This window comes from Panthera uncia, chromosome D2 (assembly GCF_023721935.1).
Source record: "Panthera uncia isolate 11264 chromosome D2, Puncia_PCG_1.0, whole genome shotgun sequence".
Lineage (NCBI taxonomy): Eukaryota > Metazoa > Chordata > Mammalia > Carnivora > Felidae > Panthera > Panthera uncia.
In genome coordinates this window covers 71,532,943-71,558,158 of record NC_064818.1, presented here as the reverse complement: position 1 = coordinate 71,558,158, position 25,216 = coordinate 71,532,943, and the positions used below count along the sequence as shown (strand labels likewise).

The 25,216-nt window shown below is 45.8% G+C and overlaps 2 protein-coding genes across 2 annotated transcripts in view; one reads left to right on the top strand and one right to left on the bottom strand.

Moving 5' to 3' along the window:
• Positions 1-13,817, top strand: part of PDZD8 (PDZ domain containing 8) — a 76,655-nt gene extending 62,838 nt beyond the window's left edge. Inside the window, exons 4-5 of the mRNA XM_049646506.1 lie at positions 1,275-1,437; positions 5,512-13,817. Coding sequence (XP_049502463.1) covers positions 1,275-1,437; positions 5,512-7,715 — 2,367 coding nt within the window. The 3' untranslated portion in view covers positions 7,716-13,817. The remainder of the gene's footprint in view (positions 1-1,274; positions 1,438-5,511) is intronic.
• The window catches only part of SLC18A2 (solute carrier family 18 member A2), a 38,605-nt gene continuing 24,417 nt past the window's right edge, over positions 11,029-25,216 (bottom strand). The window contains exons 10-15 of the mRNA XM_049646536.1: positions 22,706-22,784; positions 22,426-22,477; positions 21,437-21,500; positions 19,374-19,493; positions 19,098-19,231; positions 11,029-12,961 (exon numbers count right to left, since the gene is read on the bottom strand). Of these exons, the coding sequence (XP_049502493.1) occupies positions 12,857-12,961; positions 19,098-19,231; positions 19,374-19,493; positions 21,437-21,500; positions 22,426-22,477; positions 22,706-22,784 (554 nt within the window). The 3' untranslated portion in view covers positions 11,029-12,856. The remainder of the gene's footprint in view (positions 12,962-19,097; positions 19,232-19,373; positions 19,494-21,436; positions 21,501-22,425; positions 22,478-22,705; positions 22,785-25,216) is intronic.

Sequence of the window (25,216 nt, the reverse complement as noted above, 5' to 3'; positions counted from 1 at the left end):
ACTATTAACATTATAAGGTAATAATTTACTATATCATAAGGCAAAAATTGGTTGGACAAATGTTTTTTGGAGATTCTAATACATACGTTTTTTTGGAAGGGTTGTTTTTTGTAAACCTTTAGATAATCAAAAACTTGACTTCATTTCCCAGTTCTTGAGGATAATGTGATTAAGATTCTCCTTAATCTAAAAGCAACTCTGCAAAATCTGTTAACATCCATATTAAAAAACAATTTCCAGGGACGCCTGGGTGGCTCAATTGGTTAAGCGTCCAGCTTCGGCTCAGGTCAGGATCTCGCGGTTCATGAGTTTCAGGAGTTCAAGCCGTGCAGAGGGCTGTCCACTGTTAGCACAGAGCCTGCCCCGGATCCTCTATCCTCCTCTGTCTCTGCCGCTCCTCTGCTTGCACTCACTCTCTCAAAAATAAACAAACAAACCAAAAAACCCAAACAGTTCCAGTAAGGTCTCTCTTATTGGCCAACACCATTAGGTAGGAGAATTAAATTTCTAGCTTTTAAGTGGAATTTATTTATTAAAGCAATACAGACAGTGTTATATTTGGATATCAGCAGGTTCTTTGGCAAAGACCCTCATGAGATATCTTGAAGACCAGAACTGAGAAACACAGGCTAAATGACAATACAGTTAGACTGATTTGTAATTTAATAAACACAGATTGAATTCTTGTCATCTTGAAAGGATGCGGCGTTCAATTTTTTTTTTTTAATCAGTAATTTGAATGAGGATAGATAACATGTGGTGCTGTCTTTTTAGTTCACAGATAATGTGAATCTGGGACACACTGATAAATTGGGTGACCTTTGTTTAGAAAACAAAATGACCTTGATGAGTTAGAAAAGGATATCTCATTAATAAGATACCTCTTAATAAAACAAATGTAAACTCTTTTCTTTTGCCCTCCCAAAGATAATTTAACAATACATCATAAAAACGTCTAATGACATAGAAGATATTTCCCATTATGTTTCACAACAAGATTTAGAGGCGCCTGGCTGGCTCAGTTGGTGGAGCATATGACTCTTGATCTCAGGGTCATCAGTTCGAGCCCCGCACTGGGTATGGAGCCTACTTTAAAAAAATTTTTAAAAACACAAGATTTAGAGTTACATTCACAACGGGATCTCAATTTTTTATTCAGATTAAGTACAACACAGGTAGCAGTTCTGGATGGTATCGTTAGGTGTGGGTTAATGTTTTCTCACTCCCCTTCCATGAGCTCATTGACTGTTTTCATTTTTTTCTCTTTATCAAAGGTTGAATTAATAAAGGGGAATTTACAGAGTGTCGGACTTACGCTTCGTCTTGTCCAGTCAACTGACGGGTATGCTGGGCATGTCATAATTGAGACTGTGGCCCCAAACTCACCTGCTGCACTCGCAGACCTTCAACGGGGAGACCGACTCATTGCTATTGGAGGTAACTGTGCTGATATGCAACACACTTTACATTCATAGAGAAATTAGCAAATGTGGGAGGTTTCCCTATCTTCATTCTATGAGCCTGTTACTTTTATATTGGAAAGAGAAGGACTTTATTCATAAAAATCTGAAGGGAGCACATATGACATTTTAGTCCTAATTATACATTTTAGTCCTAGTGTATAAATCTTTAAAAGACTTCATCTTTAGACCACTCATCTGTAAACTTCTCTAATTTTCCTTTCTTTCCCACCTTCTACTCCTCTAACGTTTATTGAATATGAAAGAAAGGGCAGGTCAACAATTACTTCTGTATCATTTCCACCTTAACTACTGTAGGGCTAAGACTGACAGTATTAGCACTATAACCCTCATCATTAGGACTAGATAATGAACAGGAGAGAGACTAATATTCCTTGTCCAAGAGGGCACACTTGAACTATCCTATGGCCCCATATTGATGGCTCTATTTTGTCCCTGATGGGCCAGCCATGGCCAGCCATTTGTTAATGTGCTGCATTAGAGTACAGCCTAAATCACTATTGCTGGGGGAAGAATGTGTCACCTGCATGCCTTCCTGTCAGTTGGACTGGTCACTGCATAAACTCTGTTGATAGGCAGATTATTTGGCTGTTTATATAATACATATATAATACACATTTATGAATAAGTAGTAGGATTCACTGTACAGACCAACGGGGAAAAAGTCCAAACCTTTTCCGACCTTTGTAGTACCTCTCCCCTACCGCCGCCCCATTCTAGGCTTGTCAAGAGATTTCTTAAACACGTGGTTGGTCACAGCTGAGCTTCTAAAGACAATGTGGTATCTTTCTCTGACAGCTAAGATAATAAACAAGGTAGATCAGTTCCTAAAGCAAGTTTTTCTTAGTTACATGTCAGCGCAACTCTGCCTTTGATTCAAATCCATCATGACAGTAAAATAATGAAAATCATTGAGTTGCACACCTAGAAGCCCAACTAAGTCAGTGTTTTCACATGGAGATCCTCTGATCATGTCATAAACAGCACTTCTCAACCTTCTTGTGTATTCCAGTCACCCAGACATGGTTTTAAAATATGGATTCTGCTTCAGTGGACCTGGAGGGGGCCCCAAGATTCTGCATTTCTAACAAGTCCCCAGATGCCACTGCTGGGTCATCGGCACTTAGGATAGCAAAGCCATAAAACAGGCTTCCTCTGTTAAATAGTTGTTTAACAGAAACATAGCAGCTTATTCTCCCTCAGCTAAAAACTATAATTCAGTAGAATTTTTTTATATCCACACATACTTGTTCTGGTTTTACCTACAGGATATATATTTTTTTCCTCTATGTCCTTTTATGAAAGGTTTTCAGTTATTATACGTAGTAAATATTATCAAAAATAAATAAATCCAAGCAATATAAATGTATACAGAGTGAAAAATAGAGGTCAGCCTTTATAGCTAACATTTGTAAAAACAAAATATTTACTGAGGTAAGGGGCAGGTATAATACACATTTATGGTTTATAGTGATACTTTGCTTATATGGGTATATAATTTTTTTAAATATTTAGTAATGGGATTGGCGTAGCTGAAATAAGATTGGCAAAATGCTTATTATATTTGAAGTATGATGATGGAGTTCATTTTTCTTGTTTCTCTGTTTTTCTTTTTTCTCTGCTTTTGTGTATATTTGAAACATAGCAAAAGAAAAGGAATCCAGATTTGGCCAATTAGTCCTGGAGGAACAGTGGTTGTCTCCACAAAGGTCCCGGTGGTTGGGGCAGAGATGAGGGCAGGTGTTAAGTCACAAAGAACAAGTTTAGATTGAAGTTTTCCCTACTGCAGTTCACCAGGTGGACCTGTATTTCATTTCCGACTACAATTTGGCTGGAACTTAGTGTGGTTAGAGGGAAAGAGCAGCCTGGATGAATCATGAAGAGCCACATTAGAAAGCTTTGGGTTTCAGTGGATGAGTTCATATGCTAAAGATTTTTGAGCCAAAGCTTTAAGAAAACTGGGGAGCACTATGTTTGGTGATTAAGACAGGGAAGGTCTTGGGGCACCTGGGTGGCTCAGTCGGTTGAGCGTCCGACTTCCGCTCAGGTCACAATCTCGCGGTTCGTGAGTTCAAGCCCCGCGTCGGGCTCTGGGCTGATGGCTCGGAGCCTGGAGCCTGCTTCCGATTCTGTGTCTCCCTCTCTCTCTGCCCCTCCCCCGTTCATGCTCTGTCTCTCTCTGTCCCAAAAATAAATAAACATTAAAAAAAAAAAAAAGGAAGGTCTGTGGGGTGCAAATTGGGTTAATGGGGAGGGTGGCAGGTTGATTCCCATAAGACAGGAGAATGAGAAGGTCATAGAGGGCTTTTAACTATGCTGCAGTTGTCATGTCGATCAACATCCAGGGGCTGATCTCCAGAAGTAGTGAGGGATGTAGGACTAGAGTGAAGAAGAGGGGAGAGCAACCGAGAAACCACTGAGGTGAACGTGATCCAGGAAGACAGCGAGAAGGAAGGGAACTGTGTCAGACGAAACCATGAGGACGTTTGCGTACAAGGAGCAGATACAGGTGGAGAAAAAGAAAGCAGAGATGGTCAGAACTGAATTGGGAAAACCAAGAAAAAGGTTTTATTTTTTTAACGTTTATTTTTGAGGGAGAGACGGAACACGAGTTGGGGGAGGAGCAGAGAGGGAGGGAGACACAGAACCCGAAGCAGGCTCCGGGCTCAGAGCTGTCAGCACAGAGCCCGATGCGGGGCTCGAACCCACGAGCCGTGAGATCATGACCTGAGCCACCCAGGCGCCCCAAAAAAAGTTTTAAAGGAAAAGGAAAAGAAAACTACGAGCCAGGATAGCTGCTGGAGCAAAGTTCTGAAGGAGATGGGGAGCAGGGTCCAGAGTGCAAGTCTGATCCGTCCTCACAGATGGGTTCTTAGTAAAAATGGGAGCGAGAAAACGTGGCTGCTTGTTGATCTCTTCAGGAAATAAGGACAGGCCACCTACCAAATAAAAGATCTTGGCGGGGGGCTCGGGGGGGCTGGCTGGTGCTCGGGAGATGGAGCTGGCAAGCTGGCTCAGAACACCAGGTGACAGAAGAGGAAAGGGGCAGGGCCAAAGAATCCGAAATCTTGACGTGAACCTCAGTGAACTCTTGAGACTAGTACCGGGGAGAAAAGCTGGTCTCCTGGTGTCAGGAGACCAGCTGAATCAGGAGAGCAAAGGAGAAATGACTGGGCCTGGAAAGCACCTCAAAACATTCAGTTAGCAGACAGGACTGCAAGAGGTGGGAAAGAGGAGATTGTGGGTAGGGACTAACTGCAAGTCAAAGACCGCTGTGTGGAAAATTCCAAGCGATAACCAGGTCTAAAGCATGGTCTTGCCTGGGCAGCTGATGTAGGAGAGGATCTAGGTTGAGGAACTCTGTGGTCAGGTTGTTAGATGGGGTGATGTTACTCTGATGTATTTAGGGTGGCCCTAAGACCTTTGGAAAGCAAGGACCCCTTCTCCCCTTTTCTAAGTCCTACAGAAAGGGGTAGCTTGGGTAAGTACTGTTTGGGGCAGGGTGGGAAGAGGGCGGGAAACAGAGAGCCTTAAAGATGACCTAGATGAGAAGACTAGAGAAGCTACTAGCTTTGATGGTCTCAGGGATGGGACAGTATGGTTGCAAAATCGAGGCAAAAGGGAGATTTTTCACTCTAAGTCTTTCTGTACCTTTTGAATTCCATCCAAACTGTTAATGCGGCACCTATTAGAACCCAATAAAAGGAAAATTTAAGCTGATACTATTGATGCAGATGGTAACCAGCTTGTTTAACTTTAAAGCAATTTGTGCCTTCCCTGTTCTTTCTGGTCCTGACAAAAAGCTTAGTTTGATGGGTAGGGTTAATAAAAATATGTGAAAGGGCCCGCTTTTTCATGATAAAGTATTTTTGCTAAATTTACTTCAAGCGTTGGTCTCAGAATTTGATCGTGCGGCACAGTTACGTATTGCTTTTCCAGAATCCTGAACTGATGGCAGTTCGCTTCAGCAGAGTTAGGTGATTTTCCTTGCAGTGATTTACATATTTTCCCTTTTAAAATCTTTCAACAGGTGTGAAAATCACCTCTACCCTGCAAGTGTTGAAGCTGATCAAGCAGGCCGGCGACCGGGTCCTGGTGTATTACGAAAGGCCCGTCGGCCAGAGCGGCCAGGGCACGGCCCTGCAGGATCATTTCGGACAGCTGGAGGAACACTTCCTGTCGGCCTCATGCCCACCGAACTATGAGGAGGAGACACCTGCCTTGGCAGCGGATGCTGAGAACAGAGATTTGGACTCTGAATTTGAAGACCTGGCAGGTGATGTCCGAGCACAAACTGAGCTCAAAGATGAGGCACCGTCATTAAGTCACAGTCCCAAACGTACTCCAACAACACTTTCTGTTAAACCCCTTGGAACGATATCACCGGTTTTAAACCGTAAACTAGCTGTAGGAAGTCACCCACCCCCACCAAAACCTCCATGCAAAGAAGGAAATAAACCCTCAGCCCTAAAAGCTCCTGAGGTAACAGACCCGACACAAGTGTCAAAACCCACCCAAGGATCCACTTTCAAACCACCCGTCCCACCGCGACCACAGGTGAAAGTCCCTTTGCCTTCTGCCGACGCCCCGAGTCAGACAGAACCAGATGTGCCCGCTGAAAAGCCAGAAAAGGTGCTGCCTCCTCCTCCTGCAGATAAACCTGCTGAGAAGCAAGCAAAAACTACAGATCACACGGAAGACACGGCTGCATCGAAGCAGTTTTTAGCAAAGCAGGACGTGGTGAGAGATTTTCCGTCAGAAAGTTCCTGCCCTCCCAAGGACAGTGCAGATGACCCCCGGACATGGGAATCGTCAGAAATCCCTTACCGAAATAAGCTAGGAAAATGGACCAGAAGCAGAGCGACCTGTCTCTTTGACATAGAAGCCTGCCACAGGTACTTGAACGTTGCCCTGTGGTGCAGGGATCCCTTCAAGTTAGGGGGTCTTATCTGTCTGGGGCACGTTAGCTTGAAACTCGAAGACGTGGCTCTAGGATGCCTGGCGACATCAAACATGGAATACTTTTCAAAGTTCCGACTGGAAGCCCCCTCACCTAAGGCGATGGTCACGAGAACCGCCCTGCGCAGTCTGAGTGTGCAGAAGGGATTCAATGACAAGTTTTGCTTTGGTGACGTTACTATTCACTTCAAATACTTGAAAGAAGGCGAGCCAGACCACCCTGTAGTCCCTACCTTAGAGAAAGAGAAAGACCTCCATTTGATCGAAGAGGTTCCCGCCCTACCCAAAGAGGAGCATCTCGTTGGACAGATGGGCTTGACAGAAAACAAACACAGTTTCCAGGATACTCAGTTCCAGAACCCGACTTGGTGTGATTACTGTAAGAAAAAAGTGTGGACTAAAGCTGCCTCCCAGTGTATGTTCTGTGCTTACGTCTGCCATAAAAAATGTCAGGAAAAGTGTCTAGCCGAGACTCCTCTCTGCGGAGCAGCTGATAGGCGGATAGACCGGACCCTGAAAAACCTCAGGCTGGAAGGACAGGAAGGCTTCTTAGGCCTGCCTCCTCGTGTCGATGCTGAAGCTAGCAAGTCAGTCAACAAAACGACAGGTTTGACAAGACATATTATCAACACGAGCTCCCGTTTGCTAAATCTGCGCCAGGTCTCTAAAACTCGCCTTTCCGAACCGGGAACTGAGCTGGTGGAGCCTTCACCAAAACACACACCCAACACCTCAGACAACGAAGGCAGCGACACAGAGGTGTGTGGTCCGAACAGTCCTTCTAAACGGGGAAACAACACAGGAATCAAGTTGGTGAGAAAGGAGGGTGGTCTGGACGACAGCGTTTTCATTGCAGTTAAAGAAATCGGCCGCGATCTGTACAGGGGTTTGCCTACGGAGGAGAGGATCCAGAAACTTGAGTTCATGCTGGATAAACTGCAGAATGAAATTGACCAGGAGCTGGAACACAATAATTCCCTTGTTAGAGAAGAAAAGGAAACAACCGATACAAGGAAAAAATCACTTCTTTCTGCCGCTCTGGCGAAATCAGGTGAAAGACTACAAGCCCTGACGCTTCTCATGATCCACTACAGAGCAGGCATTGAAGATCTGGAATCTTTAGAAAGTCTGTCTTTAGACCAGCCCTCCAAAAAAATAAGCAAGTACACAGATGATACAGAAGAAGATCTTGATAATGAAATAACCCAGCTGATCGACTCCCAGCCATTCAGCAGCATATCAGAGGGCTTGTTTGGCCCATCCGAGTCTGTTTAACAGACAGCCTGCTTAAATACTCTCAAGCGATTGGGGAAAAGTCGCATCTAAAGTACCACAGATAAACCACGTTTTAAACCCTCTTACAAAGCACTTCGGCCCACTGCTCCACAGTCATTTGCTTGCGTAGGAACAAGAGTGAAAAAGGTGGTTTTCCAGCGAAAACATGACCAGCTCACTAAAATGGTTGTTTCGGATTGCATTTATAGCTATGCTTTTTTGGGTTTATACTGGGAATTTATTTTTACTAATTTATTTTTAACTTTTTCTAATTATGTAATTATGTAAGCTAACTTTTCATGTTTATGTATGTGTGATGTCTCGTGTTATTTTTCTTCATCTTAGTTTCTGAATTAGTGTTATGTAGGATACTGTCCAAACTCTTGAACTGTTTTCATTTCCATCACGGTTCTAACGAGTTTGCTGCCCAGATTGACAACGGCAATCACTGAGGGAACAGGTTTTGAATCTTTGTGTTAGGAAGCTTATCATCTCCACTTGCTCGAGATTTTTGTTGTTTTGGGGCTTGGGGGGCGGGAGGGGGGGTTGTTTTTGCCAAATGTAACAAAAGCCGATGCTGTGGCTTTAGTCAGTTACACTGATTTAGTATTAAAAAAAGAAAAAAAATTACATATATTGCTTGCTTTCTATTCTGTGAATTTTTTTCTAGTTTTTGTGCAGTTTTAGTGAGAATATAGTTATTAATTTGAAGAGGTTGCATTGCAAAACAAAACGTAATAGGGAATAAAGAATGCAGTTGGGCAAGAATTTTTTAGGCAAGATCACTAAAAAACAGTAACTGGTAGGATTTTGAAGTCTCATCTTTTAAATGGAAGTTCTGAACATTTATGATTTTTTTTTTTTCCATCTTTAGTTCTCCCATGGGAAATAAAGCATGTCAAGGATGAAGTTTCAGAGGCCTGTTCTTAAAATGACCGTGTTGATAACGGACTTTGGCTGTTTTGTTTTAGAAACCTTTTCGTGCGGGAGGATGTTGTGAAGGAGAGGAATCACGCAAGATAGATTGATTTATCGCTTCTCTGACCTGCTGCAGGTTAAAGGAGTAGTGATTCCTCGGGGTGCTTCTGCAGTGCTATCTTCATTCGTTTAAAAAATGAAAACAAAAATTAACAGTACAGTACATAGGACTTGGGGTCAGTTCTCTGATGACAAGGATCTATTTGGATACTCGGTCCGTCGTGTAGACCCCACTAACGCGTGGCCACTATTGGTTATACCATAGAAGTTCTGGCCTTTTATAGGTCTATTTTCCTTCCGTAGGGAACTACTCTGATAATTGATCCATAGAAACTGACATGATAATTTTGAATCCAGATGGGACAGTTTCGATGGCATAGTAAATTAGTAAGGGTTCTGGTCCAGGTCTCCAGCCTAGGACTCCAGAGGAAAGTTTAAGTTCAGACTCTTCCACTGGCCACGAGTGAACTAAGCACAAGAGTGTTGTGTGCCAGTCTCCCCCGCTCCGAAGTAGGAACAGACGGTACTTTACCTCACAGGATCATCGTGAGGAGAACAGAACGGCAAAAGTGTTCCGAACAGTATAAAGCTATTCAAAAAGAGTACGACTCTTACGGAGCACAGAAACATGTTTGAGGGTAGAAAAGTTATTCCACTTTTAGAATCAATGGCCAGTTCTCATTCTTGCTGTTTTTTATGAAGTGAAATATTAGGAAATACGTTTATTGGCCAAGTTTATAGAACAAAAGTCTGTGTAGCCCGTTTTGTTTAGTTAAGCATGCTTGCATTTTAAATGAACGCTGCTGTAGAAGTCTTTTACACCAACTTCTCTGAAAGCTAAAAATGGTTCTGTAACATATGCTTGAAACAGTGTGCCCAACGTAATAACCAACTTTTATAAAGAAATAACTTACCAGTGATAACCTGGAAGGTCAGTGTCTGTAAGTGGCTGGTGTTGATGGACAGATGACACCACAGAAGCTTTAGTGACAGCCAGGCATGCTGCTGAAGCTGGTGCGTTTGAAAAGAGCTGCAGGAATAACGCAAAGTCTTGGTTTCCTAAAAATCTCCTGTTTCAAAAGTATTTAACTCTGTAGAACCACAATTACGAAAAGCTCGGTAATGCTGCTGATTATATTTGTAAAATCTACCTTTAATGTAGTGCAATATTTTTATATCTACTGAGGTAGTGGCATCACGGCTGTACTTGAGTGCAGGGGAGGGGGGTCACTACAAGCAGCCTAGGGGTAGTGAGGGGTAAGGCTTCTGAAATAATTGTATTCTATTACATTCCTGATGTAATCTTGCTGCCATGCTATGTTATCAATAGCTAAAAAATAATAAAAAGAACTACCACAGAAAACAAGAATATCTTCATTTGCTAACCTCTGAACGAGGGGATTGGCTACATCTCTGGAATCATCGCCGGGTAGAATTCGGCCATGCAAACAAGGTCTTCACAAAGTCCTCTCTTGCTGAACAAAATTGCTAGTTTGAAATCAGCCTAAAAGCATTAAATTCCGGTGGTGGTTTGGTTTTTTTTTTTTTTTTTCTTAACCCTATTAGGAATTAGACTGTTTTCTGCATTTCTGATATTTAGATGGAGGATTAGGTTAGACAAGCTGAACAACGTGTTAGCATTATTTGGGAATCAGAATTATGCTGTGAATTATCACTATGCAAAAGAGCTGCGTGATATATTTACTTTCATCAGATGTACTTGTTCACAGCAGTCAGGAAAACAATCTAACCTTAGAAATGCAGGGATAACTTACTGGGCTTTTCCACAATGACATTATGTGACTGGTTACAGATTTCAGTTGAAAGCAAATTTTGTTTCCAGAGCCAAAAAGTAGGGTTTCAGACTAACGAGTGAATTTTACCTGATGCCTGTAAGCAGAGAAGAATAGTTCTTAATTAGGTATTCACAGTCAAGACAATACCTTAAAATGTATTTTATTCCAGCTATAATGTCTGGTTTATAAAGAAACACACACAGGCACAGTAGTGTTCAGAAGATTTATTAAGGAAACGAGCTAAAACAGGCACATACACTTAGCAGTCGAAAGAACTGAGTATTCTTTGCTACCTCATTAGTGGTTTTGTATCTGTTTGCCAGGTACAAACATAACCCACCTCTGCTCAAAAAAATCAAACGTTCAGGGAGCTGTATGTTCTTTGTTCTGATACACACATTAAAAGAAGAAAAAAAAAGCGTCACTTCATAGTCTTGCTAACCCCAGGATATCAGTCCTATAAAAGACCTTGCAATTTTACCCCCTCAGATATAATGGATACCTTTGCTGCTAAAACGGTTTTGAAAAACTCCCGTATCTTTTGTCTTCTCTCTGGAGATCAACAGTGGGCATGCCTCTGCCGGTCATTCTTGAAGAGACTGAAGCCTTAGAGGCAAGAATAAAATTGGAATAAAGCATTGTGGTCAGGGAGAGCCACAAACCCTCTAAGAGAATCAACCCCTAGCACGTTCCCCAAGGGGGTCCCCCAAGGGAGAAAACAACCGTAGGAAAGCGCTTCCCCATCCATCTTTACAGAGTCACAGATTTGTTTTAAGTTGCCCAAGGCAAGTATGTGAAGTTCATTTGCTTCCATCGCTGCCCTTGAAAACCAGATTTCAAATCATTCAAAACCCCACAGAAAAGCTTCCTAAAGCAAATGGAAACCGGATTAGCTACTTCTAGAGAATTACAAGGTTGAGGTTGAGGAGTCCTCGTTCTCAAGTTCTTGGCTCCTTGTCCAAGTTAACAGAAACACAGTATTAGCTTAACAAAGAACAGACATTAGGTAATTTCTGGTTACAGAGCTACAGAGTTCACAAGTATTTGCGACATTCTACACTATCCGCGCACTCCAATCACCTCTACAAAACCTGATGTCAACTGACGATACTATTAACACAGTATTTGCTGTTGAAAAGGCACATCAATGTTGTCATGCTTAGAAAAACCACGTCGCACAACACGATACGAGAATACATACGCCTTTCTAGATGTTTGGGGTTTTTCTGTCTTTGAAAGGGGATGTGTCCTGACCACTTTTTTTTTTTTTTTTTTAACCTGTTTTCCCTAATGTGATTCAAGATTTCTTTCCTCCATCTTCCTTTAAAATTTGTCGATTTGAACAACTTTCAGAAGTCTAAAAAATAATAGTTACAGTTGAAAATTTAACAGATACCTAGAAAACACTTGGATGGCCTCTTAGCAGGTCAAAGGTACGTGGTCTGATTTTTTCACATCATAGCAGCGATTAGCCTTTTAAATGTCTAAAACTTGAACGAGACGTTAATATAGCTATCCTGCTTAATCTTGTCTGTATAAGGGATCTCTACCCTCACTTTTCTTTCATCCAGTAAGACAATCCAGTATATATCTTAAAGGGAAAGCTAGTTCTACAACTATACTTTGGGTGCTTTTCTCCGCTTTTGAACTATTTTCTAGTTTTCTCCTTCTGGCTCTAGTGCCTGCTGCCAGCCACGTGACTTGTAAACATGTAATTTGAAACCATCTGTTTCCAGGTAGATGGTTACACAGAAAACTAACGCCAGCTACGATTTATGGGTAAGTCCATAAAATGACGGACTCAAGTTCCTGTCCTCTGCATTTGAGATAACTAGCTTTTAACTCATAAATATGTTGATAGTAATTACAAGTTAACCACACGCAGCGTCACTACGTAATATGCTGTCTTATTTGATTCTGTTTTTCAGACTTCCTTCTGGTTTCTCAGTGTTGGAAGTGTCTCGGAGATAATGTGTGCTTTAATTTTAAACACCCATTACCAATATTCAGAAAAAATACACGATTCTTTTGCCCAAGTGTTTATGAATGTAAGTTTTTTAAAAATTATATTTGATCTGGATTCAAATATTTATAGATTTACACTATATTTCGTCAAAATATATTGTATAATATTGAATAAAATCAAATACATAAAATAAAGTTTTCAACACTATTTATACAAACCCCTAGAAAAGCTGCTTTTTCTTTATAAGGCTGTTGGCAATTGATCACAACCACGGAGAAGAATGAATAACCTTTGGTTGTTTGGCTTTCGCCAGGGGCGATGGTGCGACTAAGTTCTGGAGAAGTCATTTCACTGGTAACACTGTTTTGTACAAATAAATACTTTGACGACTTTTGAGGATCTCAGTCACTTTCGGATTCTTCATCCTCACCTATCGGATACGACTGGATGTTATTCTGGGTGTACATCTTTGTCTTAATGGGGCAGTTGTGATCCATGAGAATAGCCTGAAAGACAGCAGAGTGCACATACGGTGATCTTGTTTCACAAAGATAAGACGGTTTTCACCTACCATTTTTGACCATCACTAGTTTGAAGGCTGTAGATGGCACCACCCCGTGGGAACCAGTCCTTAGGGGCAACTGCCAGGTTGCCTGGCCCGGAAGCTGCGGGGTTGGACGCTCCAGGAGGATCCCAGGCAACAGGAGAGACTGCAGAAGTGGTTTCTGCCTGGGCCACGGGCACCCTAAAGCCATGCAGCAAGGGCTTGTGCGGGTTACGTTTAGGAAGAGTTCTTTTTTTGTTTGTTTGTTTTGTTTCTTTTTCAGAGAAAGAGACATCATGAGTGGGGGAGGGGCTGAGAGAGAGGGAGACACGGAATCCAAAGCAGGTTCCAGGCCCTCAGCTGTCAGCACAGAGCCCGAGGCGGGGCTCGAACTCCTAGACCGCAAGATCATGACCTGAGCCGAAGCTCTACGCTTAACCGACGGAGCCACCCGGGCGCCCCCGTTTAGGAATTCTGTTTGGAATCTCGGAATTGGGGGGATGCTGGAGTCACACGGCGCCAAATGTTCACTGTGGCAACACCCTTAATCGGCACGCTCTGTCCCTAACGAGGCAAACTCCCACGCTGGAAATGTACCTCCACTGTGTATGTATGTGGATCTGGTTCTGATCGCAGCCATCTTCGCAGGCCGCCCTTCCGGTATTTTCAGGCCACAGCCGAGGTCCCTTAGATTTCCCTGCACTAGACATCACAGGGCCCGTATGTTTTCATAAATGACATTTCCAGAGCACCTCTCCTCCAAATCCTAGAGGTCTTCCTCTTGTCCAAATAAATGTAGGATTTAAAAAAAAAAAAAATTCCTCTGATGCCCATAAAAATGTTATGCCTTCTCACTGTCACTAAAAATGTAAAAACAGCCCATTGATCCTCAATCGATAAACCCATGCAGTCATTATTCTCTTGAAAGTGTGCAGACCAAGCATGTAGTCTGAGAAGACAGCCGTCCCTTATCGGACCCGGACCACGCTGAGCATTCCTGCCACAGCACCGCAGCTTCACGAGAGCCCCACCTGGTAGGCGGGTAACCCTGTGCGGGCACAGAGATCAAAGAACGTGACCAGGGATGCACCGCTGGGAGGGGACAGATGCGTGCCAGGCAGCCTTCTGCCTCGGTCTACTCTCGCAGGGCTCCGGGGCGGAGGCAGAAAAGGGCCAGAGCACGGCAAGGGGACGCTGCGTGCAACTGAAGGAGATGCTCCCATCAGGTGTGTTTTCTGGACTTTTCTTCCAAGTAAATAATTCCCCCAAGACCTTGTTGTGAGGTGTGAAAATCTACATGGAAACATTTCTCTGTTGATACGAGCCCACTGAAACCTATCTTTGTGTTTGTCCACTACTCCCCGCCACCTCCCCTCCCCCAGGTCCCGCTCTACACATTTGAGACCTTCTGTAACTCCCCTCAGTGCTAACCCACGTATCATTTCCTGAGAGAATCTACAGTGATCTGCCTGGGTGACATGTTAAGATAAAGGACTTGCGTGACCCTGTAAGTCAGGCCGCCAGCTCAAACTGTCAGCTGCAAAATTTAACACTGTTTTTATACTTTTTGCCAAGTGAATCGATACGTGCATTTAATAAGGAGCTCGATGTCTAAAACTAAGTAACTGAGGCAACAAACATGGTACCCCAGGACCATTCTCCCAGCGTTTAACCCCCAAAGAGCACATCTCATCTCCCCAGGTTAGTGATCCTCAAAGAAATCTCGCGAATCACCAGGGGGCGAGGGGAAAGGAGAGTTAAACATGAAATTCCAGTCGGCTCCCTAACCCTTCATGACGATGGTGTCCACACGCTAGGAGAAGCACCGTCTCAGCGATGAGGCATCATCTAGAACTACAGAGGGCCCTACGGCTGACGACAGCTCGCTGGGCACCTGCTTGCATGCCCCCGAGGTCCTGTACCAGCAGGTCAGTGACCTTACTGCATAGGAAGGGCAAGTCCCACAGCGCTCACAGGGGAAACGCTTGCTGTGGATGAAGTGCTCAGGGAAAGCTGTACAAGAGACGGGATACCAGCTGAACCTCGAAGGGCGGAAAGGGTGTGCACAGCGAAGGAGCTGGACGTGAGCACGGCATAGATCATCTATTAAATGAGACACTATGTAAAACAGGGACACTAAGTAAGCCGGCCTGGCCACCACAGAGGTCTGATGATGAGGTACACACGGCGAGATGGTAATTAGAAAGCCCACCCGGCACCAGACTGCAGGGCCTTGAATGCCAGGCAAGGGACCTTGACCTCTGGCCCACAGGCAGTAAGACAGCCTTGGGACGGATGGCCATCGTTCGACCCTCTTCATAACCACCTTCTCTCTCTTGGTTCAACCATCATTAGACCTGACTCTGCATATATGCAGACTTAAGGACCCCCGAAACCTAACGCTGGGCACGACTGTATGGCAGTTCTATTTTTATAATAACGTCTACGTGACTAAAGAGGCCAGGCAGCATACGTAGTATTCCCAAAGGGCCAGGAAGAGAGAGGCGTGAACAGGATGCAGCTGGTAAATCAAGTGCATGGGGGGCCACGAGGGCCGCCAGGTAATTTAAGCCGGCTCTCCGTGCCACTGCTGGGCAACAGAGGCGTGTCTGACTCCGGACTGAAAAGAGAAAGGAGGAAGTTCTTTGAACTCAGAGCAGAGCCCAGTCACTGAGAGCTGAACCCCAGCCCCTGCCAGATGCCTGGTTTCTTATCAGACACAGAGTGAGGATCTCCAAAGCGGTAAAAGCCTTGTTGGACTAAATGAAGTATATAAATGAAGCAAATACACAGCTGGAACATTGAGACAATAAAAACTGAACAGTAAGCCCTCCAGGCTTCGAGATTTTGAGAGCTACCAGGCCTGAATGCTAGAAAGTTTTATTTACTGTATCTTAAAAAAAAAAAAAAAAAAAAAAATGGTGAGGGTTTTGCACATCAACTACATGAATGCCCCACAGAGGGACCCATTTCTATAAATAGATGATAATATTCAGGTTCTTGCCTGGCCCCTGCATTCAGAAAACAGAGTGGCTGGAAGGACCCTGGAACAATGAGGAGAAAGGCCGGAGCCACCCAGGAAAAGCAAGCTGCAATCCCAAACCCCTACTTTCCTGTCTGGGCCACCACTAGAAACTTCAAGAGTAAGTTGTAAGAAATGTGCCCCATCTTTAAAAATAATTCTTGGGGCGCCTGGGTGGCTCAGTCGGTTAAGCGTCCGACTTCAGCTCAGGTCACAATCTCACGGTCTGTGAGTTCGAGCCCCGCGTCAGGCTCTGGGCTGATGGCTCGGAGCCTGGAGCCTGCTTCCGATTCTGTGTCTCCCTCTCTCTCTGCCCCTCCCCCGTTCATGCTCTCTCTCTGTCTCAAAAATAAATAAACGTTTAAAAAAAATTTTCTTTTTTAAATAATTCTTTAACCTGGAAAAAATATCCATTCCAGCACACAGCCATCCTCAACTGGGTATTCTGAGAATCACGGGCTGCACATCACTGTCGTAGAACACAGTTGTCCTCAAATGGCAGAGTGGAATTTCTTACACTTGCAGAGGAACAACAACAAACAAAAAACAAAACAAAAAAAGCCAGAAGTCGAGGATACCAAACGGAAGAAAAACTCAAGCGCTCTCACGCTAGTTCATGATTGTGTGATTTGGGACCCATGAAAACAGCTTTAGATCTTTCAATATAAAATAGCTGAAGGCTATTCAGAAGGCCGCCTAATGAAAGAATGATTTGCTCAGGCTTACATGCCTTATTCTGGCTGCCCGCCTGCCTTTGGTAACTGCTGATCCTGAACGCCCGCACTTGTCGGTATTGGATTCTCTCAAGTGGGCAGTAATCAATTCTGTCTCCTCCCTGGCACACTGCTGTCCCGGCCTCACTCCCCCTTATCATTAGGTGTCTTCCTGCCCCACTTGCTCAGGGAATAGGCAGCTGCTGTTGGCCACCCTCAAATGTTACCATTACGCGAGTCAAATGGAATCCAATGTGATGCCTTCAATTATGGGCCTCAGTGACGGGCAGCGAGATGCACATTTTCTCAGGTTTTTAATGATTCATCTTGCTAGGCACTTATTACGGATTTTTGACATTTTGCAGCGAAAGTGCCTTTCGGGAAGCCTACAATTTTTGCTGCCTTGCCTTTCAAGATTGTCTCTTCCGCTCCCTTCGGCATTTCGCTTTTTAAATGAACAAAAGTGCCGATTTAACACGAGGGAAGAGAAGGGGTGTTGAGGTCGGCCTTCTGCCAGTCATCACGTGGACTCCAGGGCAGCAGCTGGCCCGGGGGGTTGTCCCCCTCTACCCCCCATCCCCTGACCTCACTTATTTTTTCCAACACCTCAGATAAGCCACCACGCTGACGCCGACACACGGCACAGCGGCCACTAACGTCTGCTGCTTGCCTAAGGAAGCCCATTCAGCAGTTCGGAGGTCTCAGGAGCAAAAGGAAGCTCTCGCCTCACAGGAGGGAGAAAGGGAGGACACCAGGGGGCCTCTGGACCGACAGTAAATCAGGGCGTTAGGTAGAAGCAGGAAAGCAGCATGAGGTAGTGCTGGAAATAGTAACGCACTTATCGAGCATCCACTGTGTACTAAGCACAGGGCTAAGCACTCTGGGATTCTTGGCTGAATCCTTACGACAACCCAGTAAGGGAGATGCTATCCTGTCCCCACATGACAGTGTGGCTCCAAGGCCACCACTAGCCCTTCATTACTTCCCAAGAATCTTATTAAACAGTCTCCTGGGTGAAAGAACTTGTAGGCGATTTTGTCTTTGTGTTTTTTGGTCCAAAAAGGGTTGGGAGTAACCCCCTTTTCCGACCCCGATTTGGGCAAGCTACCACGCGGGGCTCAGGCGAGGAGACGGGTAGGATGAACAGTAAAGTGCTACGGTTGCTCAGAAGTGGGAACATGTAAGCAAGAGGAAGGAAAGCAGAGGTGATTTCCGTCGGAATATTTCCACACCTTCCCCTCCTCTTCTTTCAAATGGGTCATGAGTAATACCAAATTATCCAGTTAAATCCTATATAATAAAGGGCACACGATAGAGTGATCAGTGTTGAATATACTTTTTCTGAAAATATTTTCAAAATATATTGAACAAATTAACGAATACAAAGAACACCCCAAACAAATAAAGGCTGCACGTAACCTAACTTCAGAGTCTGTGTCTGTTTTTAGACCCACTCTTTGGGGAAAATCGTAACAGGGAAGTTCAAGAAATGCCAAAGCGTCAGACCCATTTCCGTTCACCCGTCAGAAAGAACTTCTGATGTGCCCCCAAGAGAACATCACAAGTGAACCTCATATCCACTCCTCATCACAAAAACACCATCTCCCCTCGCCTCCGTTATCTCCTTCATTCTTAAGCCTCCACTCTCATCCTGCTAGACGAGGGTCTGCCACCACGGGAGGTTTTAAAACCCAGCAATGCCACCACCAGGGATGAACGCTCATCAGGTTAAAACGACTAATGCATTCTGAAATTCAAGTTTAGAACCAGTAAGTTCTAAACACTTTATCCTCGATACCATATCATTTAGTTATGATTCTGGTTATGAAACTGTGAATTTAAAGGTTACACATGGTCACGTGTGCCCAAAGGTACATATACGATAGTTTCCCAAAATGCTCTGTTATCTACACCAAAACCATCTCCAGAATCCTACGCAGTAAGAACGAAAACACTATTACTGAAAGCCGTAAGGCTTAGGAGAAAAGCAAACGGCACCCAAAATGGCTCATCTCAGGACTTGGTGCAGGAAGCAAAAAAAGTTATATTCAAGATTTTCGAGAACTAAAGGCAATTACATTTAACTACTCCATGTCTGGTTGACAAAAGAGCTATACAGACTGCTATTCTATGTACCAAAACATCACCTCACTCTTCACATTTATAAACATAATGTTTGATACAGTAAAAGAGGTATGGCCTATGCGGTATAAACGCCAAAGGAACTCTGACCCTTTATGTTTGGGGAGTTCTGCCCCAAAGGAGCAGAAATATATTTTCTAACTACGCCATGAAGGAACCATCCAGAAGACCATGCCAACACGATCAAGAAACACTAGAGTTGCGTCCTAAAATTCTCTTACCATTTTTTCTTCCTTGGCAGGTGGACTTCGAAGGAAAAAGCAGAGAGGAGCAAAAAGAATATCAATTATCCCAATGATCGTCATGAGCCACGGAAATCCGATCGCCTTTGCGATAGCCCCACCAGCCGAGGGACCTTTCGGGAAACAGAGAAGGAAGATAAAGCTCTCTCCAGATGCCTCACAGACGGAAAGACACCAAAGTTTAAACAGTTTCCAGTCGGCATTATCACGCATCGAGGTGAAAGCTTGTTTTGAAAGGTCAGTGTCCTTCCTTACCTATAGCATATCCCATACAGAAGGCCACGTCCGCAATGGCATAGACGCTCCCGTAGACAGACACGTGCCGCAGGTCTACCAGGTAGCCCATGATGGGCATCATTGAGGAGTCCACCATTCCTGTGGACGGGCAGGGAACACGGTCTATAGAAAACCGACGTAGCCCGAAAACGCGGCGAGCGTCAGTGTCCTGACCCCCCACTCCGCCAGCGGCTCCATTTCTGTCATCGCCCCCTGTGAGTCTCAAGGCAGGCTCCCCAAGGCACACCCTTCACTGAAGACAGGCTGCAGGCCGCTGGGACTGGAACCCAGGCCACCTGTGCCTGTTCTCCCGCTGGCCCCGCCTGGCCCCCACCGTCTGAAGGGCCCCACCTTCCAGCAGAGGGCACCCCGTCCTCTGGTGACTCACAGACTAGGCTTCACATCCAGTGGGGCGCTGGCTACTGGCTGTGTGGCCCCTCGCCTTCCTCCAGCCTGTGCTTTCCAGATTAACTCTCTCCGGGTTCCGCAGCCCCTCACGTTCCCCCAGGGGGCACACCTACAAGCCTCACACACTCCCCTCCCCATCTACACCTCGGCCTCACACTCGGACTATGAGAATAAGTTGGAAAGTATCAGGGAAGATGGGAAGGAATCAGAACACGAGGGCGTCTGAGGGGTCACCGTGCCCTGCTCAGAGAACAGACTGAAAGAGGTCTGCCATCCCCGGGGGCTTAAACAAACAATCACCACCACTAAGGCGGGGATCAGAATCTCCTAGCTCGTGAACAGTCAGGGACAGGCAGAATAAACAAAGAGTAAAGGAAAAGCATGTGTGTTCAGAGTCCTGGGCTCACATCCCTGGCGGGATGGGCACGGCCATTCCTCACCTAGCTGAACACTGGTTTCCCCATCCATAAAATGGGGCTGATAACAATCAGCTAAAATGAGACCCCCATCTGTGGACACCACCAGCAGACCAGTCAAACGTCCATTCCCTCACCTCCACCTACTACTAGAGGCTGGAAGAGGAGGGACGTTCCTTCATTCAATCGGTATTTGTTGATCACCGAATATGTGCCGCGTGCTGGGGACGGGGACGGGGTGAACAAACTGGACAGAAGAGGTGGACGGGCCCCCGAGAGCTCAAAAATGAATTCCAGTTGTCACTGAAGCCATGAGGTGCTGTGGGAGGGCAAACCTAACCCGCCCGGGGAGTCCCCAAAGGCTCCCTTCTGTCTTTTCCACTGCACCACTCAAAGCTTCAGTTCTTGCCTTTAGCAATTGTGACAGATTTAGCCCTTACTTTTATGACGACCAATCTGTATATTATAAATGAGAAACAAAGGTATCCTATTCATGCAAAATATTAACAAGATTGTTTCCAGCATACATGGTTCTTCACATCCAAAGACCCCGTCCCCTTTGCCGGTGAAAATTCCCACAGCACGGGTGGCCGTCGATACACCAGGCCACCTTTTCTGTACCAGACCTTATAAAAAATATACGTCAAGTCTCTGTCCCCCGGGTTCTCTTCTGTGCACAGATCTGAGCCCAAACAAAGGTGCTCTGAGTGAGGGGGTTCTCTTGTTTGCCCAAGGGCAGCAACAGAGTATCCGTTTGCTTCTGTAAATAGCAGGGTTTCTACAAATACTGGCTTTCGGAAAATAAATGACTAGTATGTGAAAGCAGGTATCTATCTGTAGACAACTGACAGGCGGTACTTGAGTTTGGCAGCCCACAGCCTCCTCCCGAGCTCTAGAAATTTTAGGTTGATGGGGCACCTGGGTGGCTCAGTCGGTTGAGCGTCCGACTTCAGCTCAGGTCATGATCTCGCAGTCCGTGAGTTCAAGCCCCACGTCGGGCTCTGTGCTGACAGCTCAGAGCCTGGAGCCTGTTTCAGATTCTGTGTCTCCCTCTCTCTCTGACCCTCCCCCGTTCATGCTCTGTCTCTGTCTCAAAAATAAATAAACGTTTAAAAAAAAAAAAAAGAAATTTTAGGTTGAGGAACAATAGATAGTCTGCCCCAATAAGAGGAAATCTTTCTGACTAATGGGGAAAAGAAAGTTCTACAGGTGACTTACCAATTGCAAAACCGACTCCAAAGTTGGGAGCTATGAGTCCGTAAATGTTTTTTGCGAAAGGAATCTGTAAGAGGAAATACCCGTCACGCTAAAATCATGACATCCAATGTAAAGCTTCTGGGAAAAGCCTAAAGATGGGTCTTCTCTGGCCTGGTTTGCGTGTTCCCTTCTGAAGTGGGAACTAGGGGGAAGAAGGAGGATGGGGTCTGGGGAGAACTGGGTCCTCCAAGATCTCAGAAGTTGAACCTGAAATGGGTTTTGTGACCACCAAGAACAGCCTCGTCAACTGCTGTAGTTAAGACCAGCCCGGACCACGCTCCATTTCTGACAAGGGCCAGAAGGCCTCACTTGGGGGTAGATACCGGCTGTTGGTAGAAGATGTGTTGTTCTAGAAAAAAAAATCTTGCTACTGTTTCAGGCTAGTCGGCTCAAAGTGTTTAAAGACGCTGTAATATTGACAATGGGGGGGGGGTTGGGGAAGTGAAATATAACTATGCAACCAACCGTCCTAAATAACCTGCAGCTGACCTAGAATGTAAATGTATCCCTTGGAGAACCTTGTCCAATATGTTTAAGAGGATAAAAATTGGAGGAAAATTGAAAATGTAATAAAACCAAATATCGGGGCACCCGGGTGGCTCAGTCGGTTACGCGTCCGGCTCTGCATTTCGGCTCAGGTCATGATCTCCCCGGTTTGTGAGTTTGAGCTCCACGTCAGGCTCTGCGCTGGCAGTGTGGAGCCTGCTTGGGATTCTCTCTCTCTCTCTCTCTCTCTCTCTCTCTCCCTCCCTCCCTCTCTCCCTCTCTCTCCACCCCTCCCCCTGCTTAGGTGCACTTTCTCTCTCAAAACAAAAAACATCGAAAACATAAAAATAAAAATAAAAAACAGACAACAAACTTCACTCTGCTCTAAAATGCTTCCTGGTGATTCTTGCCCAAAGGGAAAGTTTTCTTTCGAGACCACTTGTCAAGGAAGGTCTTTTACTCACACATAAAATGCTGATTCCGACAATTATCATTCCCAGAAGAGCACAAAGCCACCTGTCAAAAGAACAAAAAAGCACCTTCCATAAACGACCGCTCCCATTCCCACCCCTGCCAAATTTTCAACAGAAATCAGGACAATTACTTATGAAAACTCGGGTAGAAACAGCCAGAATTGGCTTAACAGAACGACATTATACTGATGAAAACTCAGGTCGCAACACCCAGAACTGGCTTAACAGAACATTATTCCGACAGAGTGAGAGCAAGCGGTACTCGTCTTACCTCCCCATTTTGTGTGCGAGCATCCCAAAAATATTGGTTCCGAGGAGATAAGAGACACTAGCCGGCAAGAAAGCAATGCCTGTAAATTTATGGAAAGGACACCTTATCAGCACTGATATCAGTCAAGTGTTGGAAAAAGTAATAACTGTCAGACATCACAATGGCGATCAGAGCGGATGAAAGAAGGCCTGAGGCCTGCACCCCGGCAGCTAATATCCGGCGGCTGACGGAGCCAGACGGGACCCCACGCGGCTCCTCCGTCCTCACAAAGCTGCCAGACGCTCCAGAAACGAGATGCGTCCCTCTATCAACGGCTTCATCTCGCCTCCGTGCCTGCCTGGTGGCGGCCTCACCCACGGACGCACGCGGGCAGCTTCCGCCGCGGGAGCCCGGCCACTGTGCTGCCACACGTGCGGTGAGCGGCGGTGGCACCGCCCCCGTCCTCACCCCTTCGTCACTTTGCCACAGGAGACACGGGCATTGAGAAAGACCAGGGAACGTGAAGAGAAGGACAAAGAAAAAGTTAAAGTCACCCCAAAGTCCATCGCTCAGGTACTGAGCACGGTGATTCCCGCTCTGTAGTCTTACACACACGAGTTTACACGCACACAGATGCACGGGTGCGTGCAGGATTCGGGTTTTTTAAGAACAAAACAAGACGTGGGATTATACTCTTGTGCTGCAGCTACGTCCTTTTTTGTTTTATTTTTTTAATGTTTATTTATGCATTTTGAAAGAGCACGAGCACAAGCAGAGGAGGGGCAGAGAGAAAGAATCCCTAGCAGGCTCTGCACTGTCAGCACAGAGCCCAAGGTGGGGCTCGAACTCACGAACCTAAGAGATCGTGACCTGAACAGAAACCAAGAGTCGGATGCTTAACCGATCGAGCTACCCAGGCACCCCTCCATCCTGCTTCTTTCAATTAGCTTTATGAACATCTTGCCAGGCCTAAAAAAAAAAAAATGAACGTCTACGCGGTCATTTTTTGTGTGTGGCCAAGTCACGCGACTGACGTTTTCATGTCTAAGGTTCAATGCTCTCCCGGGGACTTGGCGGCCCCAGCCAAGCCTGTGCCAATATCCGGCTGCTGGTGGCAGTGGTTGCTTTGGAAGTAGTCTCTGTGTTGAACAGAAAGCCCGACGCGAGTCAGACCAGCCTGGCCGCTAGGGATCTGTCCATACCAGCTCCGTGTGGTCCCCATCTGTTATCAGGACAATGGGATGGTCTCCTCCCAAAGATGGCGTTTTTCCTGAACTCAGTTACACCAGATTTGATTCTAAGCCTCGCCCACAAATGGCGAACGCCGCTTCGTTCTCAGTCACACAGCCACACACGAGCTAGACGTGCCCAGAAGGTTAAACGCCATCAGCTGGGATGCACTGTGCTCAAAATGCACGGGGCCCAGGGCCTTTCTCGGCCCCACGGCTCAGCAGCACGCACACGTGCACGCACGCACGCACACGCGTGACCTTGCCTCTTCAGGGATGCAGTGGCCCTTCCCCGCACCTCCATAAGCACTAATGCAAGCCACCAAACTCTCCAGAGAGGCTGAGCCTTCCAGCACAGTAGCGACTTCAAAATGATTAGGTCCAGGAGCTAAATCCAAAACCAAGCCACTCCAGGCTTGGTGATCTGGGAAACAGTAACAAAGAGCAATTTCATTTCATGTTCCAGGAAACCATTTCTGTCACGCTTGGCAATATCGGCGGCCAAATAATCGCGGGATGTAATTGGATTCAGCGAACGTTACTGTTAGCGCGGGTCTGGCTCAGGGCGAAGACAGTGACCACAGTGTGGCTCTGGCCACCACGAGAGCTTCAAAGGAAGGAGCCAGACGATGTCTGAGCTGGAACGCGGCTACGACGGGGACGGAACAAAGGTACGTATGCCGTGCTCTGGGGACCCAGAAGCTCCCCAAAGCAGCTGGCGATTAAGCCTAACCTTGCACGCCAGGTAGTAGGCTTAGTGTGGAGACGTTAAGAAGTCGCGAGGGCCGTTGTGTCAGGATGAGTACGTATGGGGTTCAGGGACGGGTAAACGAACGAAGAAAGCAAAGGAAAAGGTAAATAACAGCACGGGAACCATGATGAAGAGACACCAACACCGGGCCTCCGTGTCGGGGAAACAGAAGGGAAGTGGCGGGGGAGGGCCCAGACCCCATCTAAAGAGGCGACTGCTGCTCTGGAAGACTGAGGTCCCAGACTGGAAGATCCAATTTTTCCAGGAGAGATTGAACTCTAGATTCTTACAGGAAGTCTCTCGAGCTTTTCAAATGCTGGCAACTAATTTTTACGAACGTAAAGCGCTCGCATAAACCAAAACCTACCTACGCGCGGAACTCAGTCAGTCCACAGACTGAGGGCCACCTGCTGTAAACCGGGGCCCAAGGAAGTGGACTGTGAACAACCCAGCCAGGGGCCCCATTTCGGGTAAATCCTGACGTCGGGAGCAAGGCACGGGATGATGTATCTCTGAAGGCACAGCTTCAAAGCAGGGTTGCCAACATGCTCC